The 19,119-nt window shown below is 39.8% G+C and overlaps 1 protein-coding gene across 7 annotated transcripts in view; it reads left to right on the forward strand.

The window, feature by feature from the left end:
- Positions 1-1,637: 1,637 nt before the first annotated feature.
- Positions 1,638-19,119, forward strand: part of DCLK1 (doublecortin like kinase 1) — a 260,320-nt gene continuing 242,838 nt past the window's right edge. For all 7 annotated transcript variants that reach the window (XM_086612767.1, XM_086612776.1, XM_086612785.1 and 4 more), the window contains exons 1-2: positions 1,638-2,013; positions 13,379-13,725. In XM_086612767.1, coding sequence (XP_086468893.1) covers positions 1,638-2,013; positions 13,379-13,725 — 723 coding nt within the window. The remainder of the gene's footprint in view (positions 2,014-13,378; positions 13,726-19,119) is intronic.

The raw sequence follows: 19,119 nt of genomic DNA on the forward strand, positions 1-19,119 counted from the left end.
TTTCCACCAAGGCTCCGCACTGGCAGTGCTTGGCCTTAGGTGCTTGTTCTGGTCAAGCATGTGAACTGCTCTGAGAAGTTGCTGAGCCCATCCCCTACAGCTTTGCAGCATCAGGGGCCAGCTGTATAACCATTGGTTTAATGCAACTTAACTTCTGTAAGCTAAAGAGCATCCATAAGTCTTTCTGTATTTTCTCCTACTGTTTTACAGTTGGTCTGAATATATGTATTTTTTATTTTTTTTTTAATGGTTGCACAATTATGAGTGGTTGAAACAAAGCTTGTGCTTGCTGTTTTTTTTTTTCTTTCTATTGGAAATCAATGAGAGAGACCACTTCTAAATTAGGTCTGTGTATCTGTGCTATAAATAAACTTACTGTGCTTTGCTGTTTTGCAGACAACTGCAAATCTGGATGGCTCCTAAATTAAAATAAATGTATTTTGAACCTAATGGGTTTTGATCATTCTAAATTATTTTTTTTGATATTTTTATTTCTTTTATTTGTGAGGATTAATGTGCAATTTGTAGTATTTAGTCTCATGTTGGTCATGAAAAGGAATGGAAGTATCTACCTCCTTGATTTCATTTCAGAACACATGAACTTCCATTTATGTGAGCTATATTAAACAACTGGGATCATTTTGTGCAGAGCTGACAAGTTTTTGTCACTGTCAAACATGGGAGACACCAATTGCTAATTTGCCCATTGGCACTGAGTTTATCACTCCTTCCGTGGTAGTTTTGTAGGCAAAGAAGCTGTCAGCCTTAGTCAATTTGAATAATAGACCTAGGATATTAATAATACGTCCTGCAAATGTTACAGAGCACTAAAGCAGCTTGCTCACTTAAAAATACTAGTTTCCTATCTCACTCTAGTCTTTTTTTTTTTTTAAATTTCACGACATTTGAGCACTTCTGTTGGTTCAGAGTATGCAAAGTATTTGCGCAAGGACAACTGAAGTATGTTATTACAAAGCTTAGTCTGTAGGGAAACCAGTGGTTGGAACAGGCAAGGGCTTTTGAACACTGGGTTGACCCACTACGTGGTAGTCCTGATTCTCATCATCAACCTGCGACATCTGTTTCTCTGAGAAGTTCTTAATTGCTTACTTGTTGACAACTAGTTGCCCTTCTGAAATGGCACCTCTTGAGATCATAGTTGGAACAGTTTAGTGGGGATGAACAGGCTAGAAGGCAGACTGGACTCAAATAGCACCTGAATATAACATGAGAAAAAGTAGAAAGTTGATGCGTTTGTGCATTTTTTTTCCAGTAGCTCAACCTTGTCACCTCATTTTCAGAGTTCCTACTGAATTTGAACAAACACTTTTTAATGTCTGCATATTCCTAGGAGTTGGTTTCATAAGTGGCATTTCTATGGTATGTAAAAGCCTAACGTATAAACTAGGTTTTATGGCATGGCAAGAGATAACTCTCTGTAAACGTGCTCTCATTTAACACTGTACAATGAACATGTGAATGTAGCATAGTTTCATTCAAACATTTTTCCCAACCTGGAAAGTAGTCTTCTAAGTGCCATGTATGGAACATGAAGTCTCCAAGTGAACTCCCTTAAAGTGTGTAAGTTTCTTAAACTTTTTCTCTTCTCTTGTACATCCCTTAGGTTGAACTTCAAGATGTCCTTTGGGAGAGATATGGAGCTGGAGCATTTTGATGAGCGTGATAAAGCGCAACGATATGGCAGAGGGTCCCGGGTAAATGGTTTGCCCAGCCCTACCCACAGTGCCCACTGCAGCTTTTACCGAACCCGTACTCTACAGACCCTGAGTTCTGAGAAAAAAGCCAAGAAAGTCCGTTTCTATCGTAATGGAGACCGGTATTTCAAAGGGATTGTATATGCCATCTCCCCTGACCGGTTTAGATCCTTTGAAGCTCTTCTGGCTGATCTGACCCGAACTCTGTCTGACAATGTGAATCTGCCCCAGGGAGTGAGAACAATCTACACGATTGATGGTTCCAAGAAGATTTCCTCCTTGGACCAGCTAGTAGAAGGTCAGCAGTAAGATTTGGAGATGTAAAGTTATGTATGAGTCAGTGTTTGTTTGCCTAATCTGTTAAGTCTTCTGCAAATAAGTAGTAGTATTGTTTTTCTTATTGATAAAGAAAGGATGTTCAATTCACTAGAACTGTATCTTAAATTGTGTCATGAAATGTTGTTGCCTTGCTACTTATTTCCCTCTTGTTTAAAGTATCTGTCCTTTCCCCTTCTGTTAACCTAGTTTTGATAGTTCTAGATCTTGGAGATAGCATCTGCTGCTTCTTTTGAACTTGCATATTGAAAAATGCCAATGAGAGTCTAGTCAGTTAAACTTGACAAGGTCCATAGTGCTGATGGAACCTACATGAAATTCAGTCTGATGGATTTTTTTTTTTTTTTAAAAGTCTATCTGTACCTAGTGAAGAGCTCCAACTCTTCCCTACTAGTAAATACGCCTTAAGTAAAATACTCTCCTCTCACGAAGTGGCATAAATGTAGATAACCTGTTAAAAGAATAATGTTGTAGCCATAGTTCAGCTGGGGTAGATGGTAAATGTTTATCCTGATAGCATTTCCATTTTCCTCTTCCCCAGTCCATTGTCATCCTAACGTTGTTTTTAAATAAGGCTGATGTACCTGCAATATAAAGCATTACCAGTGATTTGGTTAGAACTGACGGGTTTTGGTCACTGTCAAACATTGGAGATGCTAGTTGCTAATTTGCCCATCAACACAGAATTTATCACTCCTTCAGTGATAAACTGTAAAGTTTAAATGCAAGTGCTTGACTGTGTTCAAAGAAAATAAAGGTGGAACAATTTTTTCCTTGTGCTTTCATCCTGTCACTGGCTCCACTGGGGCAAACCTGTAAAGCACGGACCTATAGCCACTGGGAAGGCAATTTAGAGTTGTAACAGATTGTAATTTCTTTATGATTTTCATTTTTAGCACTGGGTGAGAGAACTTGCAGTATCAGGATGTAATGAGAGGATCAGAAGGCGGCTAATGTGGGGAGAGAAGAAGAAAAGGGTAATGCCAAATAAAGTTCCTGAAAGAGGAGCGCATCTTTGCATAGCCAGTGTTCAGCCACCATTGAGTTGTCTACTTTAGATATCATAGCAGAGGAAAGCTTTTTAAGGAGAAGGTTTGAGAAGAGGATATTCTTGATAATCCTCCTTGCATATAAAGGATGGTAGGAGACAACATGGAGATGCTCAAAAAGAAAATTGAAGTGATGGGATTGTCTGTGTAAGTAAAGGTTTTTGGGGTTAGAACTATAAGTTTAATGAAATGGAAAGGAAACTGGACTTAAGATCAATGTTATGAATTCCAGGGCAGAGTTAGAACTGTATTTGTCAGGACAGTATTTAATTGCTGGAGAAAATCAATTTCTGAGAGGAAAGGCCAATGTTAATCAACATCTGTTTAAAAGCAGTGTTTGTGCATTTCTTCTCAGTAGCAGTGTAAATAATTGTGCTTGTTTGATTGGTATGCTCATCAAAGAGCAAGTATCATTGATGTTAGTGTTGATGTGCAGAGTCTTGTGCTGTTAGTAAGAACCAACTTTTGAAAAGAAAGAAGCAAATGCAGAAATAAATTCAGCAACCTCTGAGATTGGTTTGTTTTGGCATCCTAGAGAAGAAAAATACTAGTTATAAATCAGTCAGTCAAAATGAATGACAGTACAAGAGCATAAGTTATTTTAAAGGGCTTTGGGATTTCTTTTCATTCTATGGGACTTTATTACCTTTTCGATGGATACATCCTCCCTTCCTGTGCATACTTCAAGTTGGACAGTCTTATTGTGCCTTTAGCACTGTGGGATTTACAGAAGTTAGCCTTTGTGTGCAAGTCGAGAGCTACATCCTTGTTGCACCTGATAGGGGGCTTCTGTCTATTTGTATAAAACTGCAAGATGGGTTATTTTTTTTTTTCTGTTCACATATTATTAAGCTCAGTGATGGTTTTTATGTAAGCCCCTTCCACTCTTTCCTGTACAAATTTATTAGAGTTTGGCTAGTCTAGTACAGCTTTAATTAGCTTGAAGCTGTGCTTTGTGTTTAAATAGCTGGAAAATCACTTGATTTTTGCCTCTTGCCAAATGACATTTTTGCTCAAACTATTGAAATACGAAGTAGTGCTTTTGTCATGGTGAGATTATTCCCTTACTGTATGAATTAATTTCATGAGTCTGTTACAAATTTAAATGATTTTTTTTTCTTTTTTTTTCTTCTTCCTTTTTTTTTGGTGGGCATTGATTTTGGTCATTGCATTGTAAGGTAAATGTGCAAGGCCTTGGTTTGGTGTTGTTTTTTTGACCTTATGACTATGAGGAAGTTACTGTACTCTTACCTTCCCATACGGTACGTGAAGACAGAGAAGCAACTAGCTCCTGGGGGAAATAAGACAGCAGCTACTGTCTTTCATCCCAGAGCTAAATATATAGAACTGCATGAAAGATAGTCCCAAAGGAACAAAGATTGTAAAGGAGCTGTTTTGCTTCAGTAATATTTAGATCTGTCCTGCATACAATTCGGAGCTGGCTTGGGTGTATGCTGATGCTATAGGTTATTTTGAGGTGCATGGACACATCTTCCCTTTATTTGAAACTAATGACTTCCCTGGGGTGTGGGGTTTTGTGGGTGTTGGTTTTTTTTTTTTTGTTTGTTTGTTTGTTTCTTTAAAGACTTAAGGCGTATGAGATTTGTTGGAATTTGATAAGGAGAAATATATACTATTGTAAGAAGTTTCCTGTACTCTGTACCTTCTCTTTTCCTGTCACCTTAGATGAAGGAAAGAATGCAATGGATTCGGGTTACCTTCTCTGTGTCAGACTTGATGTTCAGGACCCTCTTACCTTTAATGAATGGTTTCCAAATGTGACATGACTTTATTCCCTAGGTATGACGTGTAATCAAAGCATGTAGAAACAACAAAGATGAAGTTGCTCTTAAGGCTAAATTGTCTAGCTGGAAACAAAGTCTCGAGAGTACTAAATGCCTTTTGCTTTTCCAACAGTGTACTATCTTTAAAGCTGAAGGTAGAAGTGGACTACCATTGAACATTGTAACAAGAACAGTGATAGATTGGAATGAGCAGAATAACTCTGAAAGGGTGTTGTTTACAGTTTTTATTCCTGGGGTCCTGCTGTGTGGAACAAAGAGCACAGAATCAATCCATAGCCAAAACTGCATCCCTTTCTCATTAATTCTTATTATAATATTGCCTCAGAGTCTTGGGTATGAACCAGAATCAATTGTTTCAGGTTTCCACAATACCTACCACAAAAGATGAACCCTGCAGCACAGAACTGGCAGTCAAAGACAAACCAAAAAACCCCAAACCACAAGATAGATGAGAGAGTACTCAGAAACAATGTCACATGCCAATACTGGGTGCACTGCCAAACTATTTTAAAGGTTTGTATGCATGTGTGCATGTTTGGTGTAGGCACAACAGCAAAAACAGTGTTAAGGAATAATCTGAAAAAGAAAAATTATTATCTATCAGGGATTATCTTGGAGTGGCAATCCTTGTTGAAGAAGCAGTTTGAAAGAGCACAGATATAATCATTTTAAAATCTGGTAGTGGCTGTAACTGGCTCATAACTCTTGGGAGATGTGAACCTCACTGCAGTGGCAGGAGAGATGATGGGTCACATGAGGACTGGGGGAAGGCTCTTGCGAGTGGAGGAGACCAATTTGTGTTCGATGCAGCAGAGAAGCTGTGGAAGGTTCAAAAGGCACTGTCTCCTTGCTGAAGTGATGGGCTGTAACCAAGTTCCTGCCTTTTTTTTTTTTTTTCTATGTGGGTTTTGCTAATCCCACTGTAACCTCATTCCTCTTATTTCAACTTTTGCCTCTCCTACCTGCTACTATGGCTTCTTCCTTGACTCTGCCACTTGCTCCAACAGTGCTGGTGAGAAGCCCATCCAAGCCAGACTGTAGGAATTGATTGACATGGTCTCTGATGCACTCTGGAGCTAATGTTTTTTCTTCTAAGTCGTGCCTACCTCAGCAGCTGGGAATTGATGGGCTGGAAAGATTCATATGCATATGTAATATGCTACCAAAATAATAATAGTAAAGTATCTGTTTAAATGTTTGTAGAGCTGAATCTATGTGGACATTTGTTTATAGGATTGAATTTACACTGGCTATTTACCATGGACTTGATCCAGGGCTATCAAAGTTAGTGAAACTTGGACTGGATCCCGTGGCAGAAATGCCTGCAATCCTTATATTGTTTAATAAACAAACAGCTGAATAATCCTGTTGCATAACATTGTGGAGGGTTGTTCTGGCACTGTTTATTTGGTTATTTTATTTCCTGATTTTTGAGAAGATTAATCCATTCGCCAGTTGATTCATTATGTCTTCCTTAACATCCACTTGAAAGGTTCCATGGTTTCTTATTCTGGATGCTTTCCAGTTATTTTTTTTTAAGTGCGTACAATGCCTGTCTTGCTTTGTGGAAATTTGGAGGGGCAGAGGGGAAGGAAGTATGTCTTTATTTTTTCACTTGGCTCTTGATGAGGGAAAACGAGAATATTTAGTCTGATCTGAGCAGAAAGAGTGATGTGTGAAAAAAGTCTTTTAAAAGTTCTGAGGAGATGTGATTTAAAGTTTCTGGTGCATCTGTTTGCTAGTGAACGTGGGTAGGTCAAATTTATTTCCTGTAGACGCTCTCTCCCTTTTGCACTGTTGCATTTTTTTTCAGACACTGCAGAAAGACAAGGCAGCAGTAATGTAGTTTAAGTAGGTTATTGCTCTATTAACTAACACGTTTGGGAGCTATCAAGTAGTAACTTATTTGGTTCAGGTCATCTTCTTTTTGCAATCTGCTCTGCGTGGTGAGGGACAGTCAGAATTCTTTGTCCTTTCCCCTGAGAGATTGCTCTTCTGCCATTTGCATGTACAAAAGCAAAGGGTGGAGGTGAAGAAGGGCAGGTGTGCCTGTTGCATGGGGTGCCGGGGGTGCCAGTCCCTTCCCCATTCTCTCAACCTGTTTATTGCACCGTCTGTTGGGGAAACGGACCGCGATGAATGACTGCTCGCCAGGATGCTTCACCACCAAAGTGTGTAATTACTGCAGTTTCTTCATCTCTGGTGGGCTCGTAAATTAACTTTTTCCTTGAACGTACTCTCTTACGAGAAATCAACACTATTTTCAATAAATTGGCAGTCCTGCTGCCTCACAAAGAGGGGTTATTTGTTCCCTCTGCTTGCACGATTCAAACACATCCTCTGTTCCTTCTCCAGGGTGTTCACCTAAGACCAGCTGGCTTCTTCATGAAGCCGTTTTAAGCCAAGTCACCTTTAGAACAGAACAGCAACGCAAATAATCCTTTTTAAGAGATAATGCCTTGATCATTCTTATAGTGAGAACATCAGCAAGCTGAAGGAAGGAAACTGACTGCTAATACCAATATGCCAAAGAGGGAATCAAACACTTGCATCAGGAAAGCTCCAGTACTTACTGGCAGTGATTCAATGTCTCGTTTGCAGCCACTTTGTATGCAGATATCATTTTGTAAATTATATTTTTGTAATACATGAAGCATGTAATGAAATTCTGTCGTGACCTGTAAGAACTATCCTTCAGTATTACATGGCTCTAGTGATTCACCTGCATTGAATTTTAACAGATGAGTAACTGCTAGTAGTAGGTTTTTGTTTTTCTCTCTTTTTTTCCTTTTCTTTCCTTTTCTTTTTTTTTTTGTGTTAGCATAAATCATGTTTTAGAATCTGTCCTTCTACATGATTAGCTTTCTGATTAGCTTCTCAATACTAAGATTCATTTTAATTTTTCCACATGGAATTTCCTGAAGTGTTGAGCACTGCACGACTTAAATTGTAGGATTACTGGTTCAAAACTGGCAAACAAGCGTTATGTATCTTTTTTTTTTGAAGGGTTAAGGTGGTGCATGTTTCATTTGCACTGCTGCTATGAAGAGGCAGGAGGGCTGTCAGGAAAGGAATGCTTTCTAATGTTTAGTGACAACTATTTTCCTAGATGTCAAATGTCCCAGAACAGCTGTGTCCCCCCCTTTCTTTTTGTAATGGTTATTGATACTGTAATCAAGAGTCAAAACTTCATTAGTGACAGCTGACTGTGCTGTGAAATGCTCATTCCTCTCTTGGGGAGCTGCAGTCTAATAGACACTTTAAGTGGGCTGTCTTTTCTGTGCTTTTATTTAATCCAGCATCTCCAAAGATTCCTCCTTCAGCATGTGTTTTGTTACAAATCTAGTGTTTGGAGATTGTCACTTTCTTACTCCGGCTCTCAGTTAGTCAAAGCTGATGTTTGTGGGCTGTATTTGTGCTTAGGCCTGACCCTGAGTAAGAGCTGATGGTGCCCAGTGAGGTTACCCCGGAGGTGTATTTTCCTGGTGCTCTGGAACTGGAGAAACCAACTTGCTGCTGGTATTGCTTACCTGCAGATCACAGCTTCTGTCTCCCCTCAGGTTCGAGTCACAAGGGTGAAGCAGTCATAGCCAAAGGTTACTAAAAATAAAAAGGGAAAAAAGGACAATTGTGCCACCACCTGATAGTTTTGGTGAGGAAGCGATTAAGGCAGAAGGTGGATTTATTGGACTAGTAAGTCATGCCCCTTTTCAAACTTCTTTGCAGTCTTCTCTCCGGAAGGTAACTGTAAAAGAAGAGAGAATGAAAATCTGGGTGAAAGCTTTTTATCCTTTCCTTTGAGATTTCCTCTGTATATGAACACCACGGGCACTACAGGATTAGCCTAGACATAGAAATTTTTGGCTGCTGTCAGGGTGGGTCCCACGTTCAGGAAACTTAACCTTGTATTTGAGTTTCTAGTGTTTCGAGTAGTTAAATTTGCTGGATGTCACCATAAAACAAGAGTTTACTGATCTTAAGATCAGATAAAAGATACTTCTAGGGCATAGGGATTTTGTCCATTTTAGTTTTTATTCTTACAGGCCTGGCCCTTGGAATCACTGCGAATGAGAACTGCAGTCCCTGGTTAACATCCCTGAAGGTTCCTAAGCCCCAGCACTTCACTTGAAGTATCAACAGTCTTAAATAGCAGCATTATGGGAGAGATGTCTGTATTTCTGTTTTCCTATATGAAATACCTCTTACTAAAGATATTTCATCTTAGAAGGCCTTGGATACTCTACCTCCAAGATACTCTGTAGCTAAATATGAGCCTTTCAAGGGAAAAAAAGTATATCTTGGTGCAAATATTTTATTGATGTAATATAGTACTGTTGGAAATGAAGAAAGGGAAAACAGTCTGATGTTAAATCAATCCCATAGCTTCAGTGATTGTATTGTTTTTTTTATGGTAATTTACACAAAATTAGTTTTGTAATGAAGGGCTGACTTGTGCTGTTAAACACTATGAGGAACCCAGCTGACCTTTAAGTATGGCTGATATTAAAAATCATGTGGAATGCTGTTCTTTCAAGAAGGGGAACCAAAATAGTTCTGAATAAATCGAATGTAAATGTTCTGGGTACAACATGTGCGGCCATTTGTTTATACACCTACCCTTTGAGAAGTGAGTTTTAATAAGAAGACTTGTTTTTGAAGAAATAATCATTATTTAATTCAAATAAACTGAACAATTTCACTAGCACCGAACCTGAAAATCTGATTTTTACTCTCTGCTCCCCGCCTCTCCCCTCCCACCCCCCCCCAAAAAAAAAAAATGTTGCTGATGGATTTTAAGTCTTACGGCAAACACAAGTGGAGACAAGCATAAATTTAGTTTAAAAACTTCTAAAATAGCCTTCTGCAAAGTATTTGCATATTTATTGTATTGAGTGCAGTCCTATTCATAGTAGGATCTTTTTTATTTTTTTTCCTTACAAAACACTATTACTGTTTTTTAAAACTTGTTAATTTTATGGATATGGTGTCGTGGGTGCATTCTGACCTTGCAGTAATTGAGTAGCTAGCGCTAGAAATATTGTACAGGGACATGAATAAAAGAGAATATGTACTGTTTGATCACTCTTGTATCGTTACTGTGGCTAAGCATTTCTGTTCTTATATTACCATATATCTCTATATCTCCCTCAATCTCCCTCATATATATAGAATGGATAAAAAAGAAGAGCTTACCTTTGTCTCTTGTAAGGTTGGTGTAAAAATTCCATCTCAGATTCCTTTCTTAACACTTTAGATGTTACTGCAAAGTGCATAATAACTTGAATTTACATCATGACTAGTAAGTATTGGAATGTCTTAAATCATCTCCCACTCTCTTTTTTATTCTGCTTTAAAAGAATACCTTTTTTTTAAAAAAAAAAAAGAAGGAAAACCAAAAATCTTTTTATGATTCTTACTTGATCTTATGCTGTCATTGCATTTACAGAATCATAGAATCATTTAGGTTGGAGAAGACCCTTAAGATCATCAAGTCCAACTGTAAACCTAACACTGCCAAGTCCCCCACTAAACCAACCTGTCTGATATGTAGTCTGCATCCATCCTGCCCCCATGGACCCTTTAAAAGTGTGTAGTAGAGCTGATTTTCAGAAGACATAGAACACTCTAATTTACTCTTTAATTTACTTTAGTTTGAGGTCGACCGTGTCTCTGATCAGTCCCATGGCTTTCTGGGCCATTTGTTCTGTATCCGCTGCTGTCTTTAGTCTCCTACACAGAAGGTGAGTCCTTCCAGTGCAGGAGTTTGAGTTGTTCTCTACATCTGTGCAACCCTCAGCACAGGAATGTCATGGCCAGGGGAATTCTAGGAAATATCATCTCATTAGTAAATGAATATATAACTTTGCATACATTTAGAAACAATTTGTAAGCAGTTAAGTTTGTAAGTGAAATCAGAAAAAATAGCACTATTTAGGTTGGAAGAGGCCCTGAAGATCATCAAGTCCAACTGTTAACCCAGCACTGCCAAGTCCACCACTAAACCATGTCCCTAAGCACCACATCTACATGTCTTTCAAATACCTCCAGGGGTGATGACAACCACTTCCCTGGGCAGCCTGTTCCAATGCTTGATAACCCTTCCGGTGAAGAAATTTTTCCCAATATCCAGTTTAAACCTGCCGTGGTGCAACTTGAGGCCATGTCATCTTCTCCTGTTGCTTGTTACTTGGGAGAAGAGACCAACACCCATCTTTCTACAACGTCTTTTCAGGTAGTTGTAGAGAGCAATAAGGTCTCCTCTCAGCCTCTTTTTCTCTAGACTAAACAATCTCAGTTCCCTCAGCTGTTCCTCATAAGACTTGTGCTCCAGACCCTTCACCAGCTTCCTTGCCCTTCTTTGGACATGTCCCAGCACATCAGTGTTTTTCTTGTAGTGAGGGACCCAAAACTGAACACAGTATTCGAGGTGCAGCCTCACCGGTGCCAAGTACAGAGGGTTGATCCCTTCCCTAGTGTTGCTGGCTGCATTATTTCTGATACAAGCCAGGATGCCATTGGCCTTCTTGTCCACCTGGGCTCACCGCTGGCTCATGTTCAAACAGCTGTCGACCAACACCCCCAGGTCCTTTTCCTCTGGGAAGCTCTCTAGCCACTCTTCCCCAAGGCTGTAGCATTGCATGCGGTTGTTGTGACCCAAGTGCAGGACCGGCACTTGGCCTTGTTGAACCTCATGCAACTGGCCTCGGCCCATTGATCCAGCCTGTCCAGATCGCTCTGTAGAGCCTTCCTACCCTCAAGCAGATCAACACTCCCACCCAACTTGATGTCATCTGTTGTTACCTTTTCTGCTCAGTGGTCCATCTCCACATGTTGCTCTGACTTCTTTGTCTTCTTTAGGAGTCCTTCCACTGCCTTGCTGATAGTCATTGTACAGTGTGTTACTATCTCACCTTTGGAGCATCATTGCAAAAGACTTGAACCTCTGTTGCACCCCGGGCCTCATGTCCCAGTGGATCCCCCACTCATTTCTAACTGTGGTGACTCTGCGTATCTGCCAGCATTCCTTGTGTGCTGTATTGTCTGTGGGACTGAGTGCCCTGAAAGCTTAAAATTTGTGTCCAGAATTAAAATTTAAATACCTCTTTTTCTTTTAATAATGGAACTATGGGTCCTCTTTCCTTAGAGTAGGGATCATTAGGAAAATCTTTGGCTCTTATGTGCTTTTTTGCACAGGAGGTACATCACTGAGATTTCTTCTGGTTTTGTTTTAAAACCTTGGGCTAAACTGCTAACATGAAGACCTCTATGCTGTTAGCATATGCTCAGGTACCGAACCCAGAAGAATTAAAACATCTCAGATGTTTTTGTAGTACTGTTCAGGATAGGATTTTGCATTATTTGTAAGGGATTTTAACTGCAGGCTGCCAGAAGGTGTGGTCTTGCTGGATCTGGTATTGTTTTCTTTGATGTTTTGTTGTTTTTTTTTTCATCCAGAGGATGATCTACATCAGCTTGTTGTTGCAAAATTAGTATTCTTTGTTATGTTCGACCAGATCCCTGAGTTGATCCAACTCACCCAGTGCAACTGGCAGTGCAGTCATCCAGTCGGGCTCAAGGGAGAGGTTGGGAGCACTCAAGCAGGTGCCCCCTTCACAGCAGCCTGCAGCTGCACTGGATTAAGGTGTTAATCAACAGGGATGTGCTGATGTTTTCTGGCTGTCTTCTAGTTCCCCAGGAATTGTGTGGGTGTGGTATTTGTGAAAATATTTTATTGTAGATAAGGCTCCAATAGAAATATCAGCTATAGTCCACTATTTTTTTTTTTAAGTATGGTAAATTTGTTGTGAGGAGAACTCTGTAATTGCTACTCTTTGCCTTCCTGTCCCCTCTGTATTATATATTGGATCAGTAGAATAATACAGTGAGATTTCTTGCCTATACATGTCCTGGGTTTATACTACTTAAAACTTTAAATAATCAAATGTTAACAAATCTCCTATGACACTTTCATCCACCTTTTATAGAAAGTTATTTGTAACCTATAGTTTTTGATAATGTTTCATATTATTTCCTCTGAAGTGTTTGGGACCTGCTGTTTTGTTAGGAGTGGGCTATTCAAGCATGAAGGCTGGGGACTACTGTGATAATGTGCTGGGGCTGGGCAGCTGATTAGATATGAACACTACTTACTGACAGCAGCAATCCCCACTGCAGATGGTGTTTTGTGAAAAGAAAACTGCTGCTTTTGCGGATTTTGTAACAGCGTTTTCTGAATGGTTAGCTGACGAGTGATCTTTAAAAGATATGTTATAGCATCTGAGAAGGGAAGAGATCAATACTTTATGTAGATCTTTTACTGTAGATAAATAGTGATAAGAAAAATGCTTAATAACTTGAGAAGGATTTGGTTTGGTATTTTTCTGTTGTTGGTTGGTTTTTGGGTTTGTTTGTTTTTTTTCCCCTGCCACCCCATCCAATCTGACTTGCTGGTCTGGTGCTTTTGTTTCTGCAGGGGAAAGTTATGTATGTGGTTCCATAGAACCCTTCAAGAAACTGGAGTACACGAAGAATGTAAACCCAAACTGGTCAGTGAATGTTAAGACAACTTCTACTTCTCGTTCAGTGCCGTCTCTTGCCACTGCTAAAGGAGGTACTCCAGATGCAAAGGAGAATAAGGATTTCATTAGGCCTAAACTAGTCACTATCATCAGGAGCGGAGTGAAACCACGGAAAGCAGTCCGGATTCTGCTCAACAAGAAGACAGCACATTCATTTGAACAAGTTCTTACTGATATAACCGATGCCATCAAGCTGGATTCAGGGGTGGTTAAACGCTTATACACACTAGATGGAAAACAGGTAAGAATTTTCATGATGATCATTCTCAATGTGAAGAAAATAAAATGTTCCAAACAGAAACGAATAGTGCATTAGTAAAAAATTTCTTTTTCTCTAGAACATAGAACCAGGCCTTCCACTGCTTGTAGTGTACCTAAGATCTATGAGCAGTTCGGGAACCTATTATAAAGCATTGCTTGGCCTCAGTGATGATCTTGCCATTTATGATAAATAATAGCTCTAAATCTGTCAGTCGAAAGCGTGATGCGGTTTTGGCTTTGCATGCCGGAAACGTAGGATGAAGGATGTAATTTTAAAGAAGCTCATTCTGTTAACTTGTTTCAGCTTTTTCTCGCAGCAGTTTTATGAGTCATTGTACTTGCCTTTCCATAAACTGTAAGAACAAACAGTGAGGACGCATTACACCATGATAAATGCAGGCCCACTGCTGTCCAGAGTGACCAAAAGATGAAAATTACTGCAACTAGAATGGACTATGAAGAACGTGCAAGCTTAGAAAATGAGTGAGCTTTTTCTCTTTTGCAGGAAAACAGGAAGGGTTATGTGTGGTGCCCACATTTATTGAGGAGTCTCTTACAGATTACATGTTGTTTCTTTTATGAAATACGTTCAAGCAGTGTCTCTTTTTTGCTGACATTAAACTGCAGAAGGGTGAGATTTTTGGGAGGCTTTTTATTGAACTTGGGGATGGAGGGACAAGAAAAAAATATTACGGAGTAATCCTACTTCTTTTTTGTCTTTCACTTTATTTGTAATTTATCTATGGACATGTATTAATTATAGCAAAACTGGAGAAGCTGTTGACCTGGTGAAGGGCAAGACTAATTTCAGCCATGACCTGAATTGATTTAGAGCAATGGTGACTCTAGAGAAATAAGGCAGATTCTTGCATTTACAGATCTAACTCATTAAACTGAAAAAACGATAGAGGTATAAAATGTGGATAGAAAGATGAGTGAGCAGTCTCCCTGAGAATCCAGAAGCTGCTAGAGACCAAATTTTTTCTGCTGTAATATAGCTGTGTTTTACAGATTCTAGGCCCAATGACTCACAGATACACAGCTATCAGGAAATGCTGCAAATATGCTCGATACAGGTAAATACTCAGTCAACTAGATCTGGTGGTGATCCTAACATATCTGCAGTTGCTGGGGTTAATATGCAGGCATAGCTCTGGAAACAGCTACAGCAATACCCTCTGATCTCAGAGAGGGCTGGTTAATGGACAAGCTGCTTATTCAGAGCACTGGTTCAAATCGAGGCCAAGTATGGCTTGACCAGAAGTCCCTTCCATCTGGTGTTTTGTATCAGTAACCCCTGACACCAGCAGTTCAGTTCCTGATGACTGCATATGTGCCTGTAATGATCCCATTACTGTGACTTCCTTGGGAACTTTGACCTGGAGCAAAAATGTGGATGTGAAGTTCTTTTTGCCTGTAGCAAAGGTAAAGTATGTGTCTAGGGAAACTCTCAGCTCCTGTCCTTCTTGCCTTACCTCATGCTCCAGACAGCATTAAGGCTAGTAAATTTGAGGAAGGAGTCAGGATTTTAAAGCTGCAGAAGTGAGTGGTGGTCTCTGCTGTGACCTTGGCAGAAGATACTCTGACTATTCCAGTTCCTGCAAACCCTTTCAATAAAAAATGATACATACTGTTTTGTATTGTATATGTAAATAAACTTGTGGTTTAGCTATCAAGAAGTGCAGCCTGGAAGGATGTCAATGTGGCCTCTTGTCTCCTGGATATTGTGCTCACTTCTATTTTTATTTTTTTAAATTCCAAACTCCCCTTTAATGGTTGCTCTTAAAATGAAAAAATACCTTTACACCTGTTTTAGAGTTCTAATTGCTAGAAGTGAATAGAACTATCCTACTACTGGAGGAAAGGGAAGACTAGGCTTTCCTGGTCCTGATGTTATCAAAATTCAGTTGTCAAGTCATGGGATTTGAGATGAGCCTAAATCAGTGCTGTGCTGTACTGGGACACTTGTTACCTACCTTGTAGCCTGAAAGCCTTGTATCTAAAGGCTCTCCCAGGGGACTGGTGTCCACATATGTTCACTCCTTCCCATTCTAGCTGTTCATTTGAAATTGCATAGCTGGTTGCCTAAGGCTACTGATAAGGGCAGGATTTGGGGGAAGGTGTGTGTGTCCCCTGCCAGTGTAACAGAGACTTTGCTCGCTGCGTGTACAAAGCAGCTTTGCTGACAGAAAGGGAAATGAATGCTCCCGCGCTCAGCAGGAGCAGCCTGTTGCTCACCCCTGCGTGGGGAAGTCATTGATTTCCTGTGCTGCTAGGCGATTGCTGCTCCATTTTTCTCTGCCAAAAGCCTGATCTCCCAGATGGCGTTGGGGGCATGATGATGGATTTCTTTATTACTGAACTCAAGCTGCGAATGATTACTGGGAGGAAATCCATGGTAAATCCAAAATTTTTCCAGCAGCGTTAATAGTTGGGAACTTCTACTGTGACTCCTGTTGGAGCTTGGAAGGTTCTGGAAAGCCTGTGTTCAGTGGTTAAATCTAACAAATCTGTGATTAAGTCTTTCATCACTAACTTAAAAAAGCGGTAAAATCTTAAAGCTCTGAGCCAAGAGAAAGTAATTTACTGTAAGGATAAGAGAAGAAAGCTCTCCTAGGATTATTCCTTGGGAATGTAACTTGGAAGAAAGTCTATTCTGTACAGTCATCTGTTGTGAGTTATTTTATGAGGCCAACACTGGAATTGCCCATCCATGGCAAAAATTGACATGAGTCCCATGTATCGTTAGTGCAGATGGGCAATGAGGTATGTATGCTGTTGTTGGGTACTATCATTAGATGCCTCAGGCTAATCAAAAGAGAGTAGTAGGAGTCAGAGTCTTAACTGGGCATCCGGGTTAGGTGGTTGTCCCATACTGACACTACACATTGAGGAAATGAGCTTAATTAAGTTTGTTAAGCAGGTCCAACAGCCTGGTTAGTTGGGATGTTTTCATTGGTATCTCTAAAAGACATTAATAAATACTGTGCTCAGTTAAAAGGAATTTAAATGGTGGCCTATAAAATTTGATGACAATGTAAATGGCTTGTCTTGAGGAGACAGGTAGGGCTTGGACAGTTAGTATCTGAGGAAAGTTACGATTACTAGGAAGAAAGCTCTTCCATGATGTCCAGTTACTTCCCCCATCCCAAGAATTCCCTCTTAGTTTCGGAAAATTCAGTAATTTTTGGTACCCTTGATGCTTTGTAGGTGATCCTGAGAACTCCAAGGAGCTTGATCGAGTAGGTGTGTTATAGTAGCCCTTTCCATTTTTTTAATGCTGGAATAGCAGAAGAAATGGAGGGAAACAAACCCCAAGAAAACAAACCCCAACAAAATTAACTGTTCTTGTCTCATTGGGTCAGTGCCAGTTCAGGGACTGAAACTTGATATTTTCCAGTATTGGGTAGATGTTTACTTTGGATTTCATGCATTTTAATTACATTCTCTTAAAAGGTATTTCTTCTTGTACAAACAGGGTGTCTAGTGGATTATTTGCATTTCCTTATAACTCATGTCAGTATAACTTGTGTCAGAATCTGTATTTGGCCTTCAAGGTTTCTGAAACTTTAAAATATAATTTGATTTGCACAAAAAGGGGCACAACATAGAACTGCAATCTGATTGTAGAATCATAGACTCATAGAATGGTTAGGGTTGGAAGGGACCTCAAAGATCATCTAGTTCCAACCCCCCTGCCATGGGCAGGGACACCTTCCACTACAACAGGTTGCTCAGAGCCTCATTCAACCTGACCTTGAACACTTCCAGGGATGGGGCATCCACAACTTCCCTAGGCAACCTGTTCCAGTACCTCACCACCCTCACAGTGAAGAATTTCTTCCTTATATCTAATCGAAATCTCCCCTCTTTCAGTTTAAAGCCATTGCCCCTTGTCTTATTACTATATACCCTTGTAAAAAGTCCCTCTCCAGCTTTCCTGTAGGCCCCCTTTAAGGCTGCAATAAGATCATTCTGGAGCCTTCTCTTCTCCAGGCTGAACAGCCCCAACTCTCTCAGCCTGTCACGAGCCATTGGTGGCCTGCATTTAGCACACTCTTGCAGTTCCATTATTAATGATTCCTCAAAGCAGGATAGGTTTCATACCATGTCTAGAATAGTATATGCGTATTTTTATGGATATACTCATTTTTTCGTCTGGTACAAGGACCTGGTGCTGTTTGTATTCTGGAGGAAGAGATAGAATCACTTCTCTGTAAGATACTGATGGTTTTGAAGAAGATGGTGGGACTCTCAGAGGCGTTTAACAGTCTTAGGAGCTCAGGCCAAAATTAAAACCTATCCAGGTAGAGGTCTTGAAGTGTTTTCCTTGCCAGATTTGCTTTGTAAGGAAAATAAAACCAGAATGAGTAGGTTTAATGGCTGCCTGTAGGAATTCAGATCACGAGGGCATGCACTTACTGTGAGTATTACTCATATATTTGTAGATTAAAAGGTTGTTTAAGTGCATCAAAAGATATTGCTAGTATTGACCCTTAATATTCTCAGGTACTTGTGTAGAGAAAAAATGCTTTCTCATAGCTAAAATATGTCTTGCTTTACTGTAGCTACACCATTTCAGTTTGGATTTTAACCTTACCTTAGCAGAAGGTGTAATTTTTAATTCGATGTGCATTAGAATATGATTTTTGTAAAAGGCAGCGTGTGGACACACAATGCAAACATCAAGGGTGCAAGCTTCCTGTGGAGACAGAGTCTGGTTACTGTGTTGCAAGCTCAGTTCTCTAATTTCTGTGCACTGATTCACTTCTAGAATAACACCAAAAACTAAAATGGGAGAATACTAATGAAGGTCACATATAACAGCAAACAGTTGTCAAGCAGTGCCATTTTTAAAAGTGTTATGGTGTGTGTGTTTGTACAAGGTATTTACAACTGCATGTTTAGACAAAGACTAAAGTTTGGACAAAAGTGCTTTATCGCCTTGTAAGTCCTCCATTTGCTTTTGGAAGGACAAACATCTGGTTTATAATGGGACCTACTTGTTTGAACAGGTGGTTTGTTTAGCTTAACTAGATGCAATCATGCAAATTATTTTCCAGTTTATGCCTTATACTGTGGATTTGACTCCAGACAGCTAAGTGGTCAGTGGTAGAGATACCAGAATAAAAGTCACTATCTGATTTTTTTTTTAATATATTGTTTCGAATCAAATAACCTTTACAAATGTGAAATACAGCTACTGTTACTTAAAGACATAACCTTACAGAAGTGTGTGTGAGAGGCGAAGAGTGGAATGGGAGTGAGTCCCTCAATAACCTTGCTATAAGCCATTAAAATAGCTCGTAAAAAATTGTGGCTACAAGGAAGGAGAACATCACAGTCCTGGAAAGCTTCTTCTCTGACTGTGTAT

This window comes from Tauraco erythrolophus, chromosome 1 (assembly GCF_009769465.1).
Source record: "Tauraco erythrolophus isolate bTauEry1 chromosome 1, bTauEry1.pri, whole genome shotgun sequence".
Classification (NCBI taxonomy): domain Eukaryota; kingdom Metazoa; phylum Chordata; class Aves; order Musophagiformes; family Musophagidae; genus Tauraco; species Tauraco erythrolophus.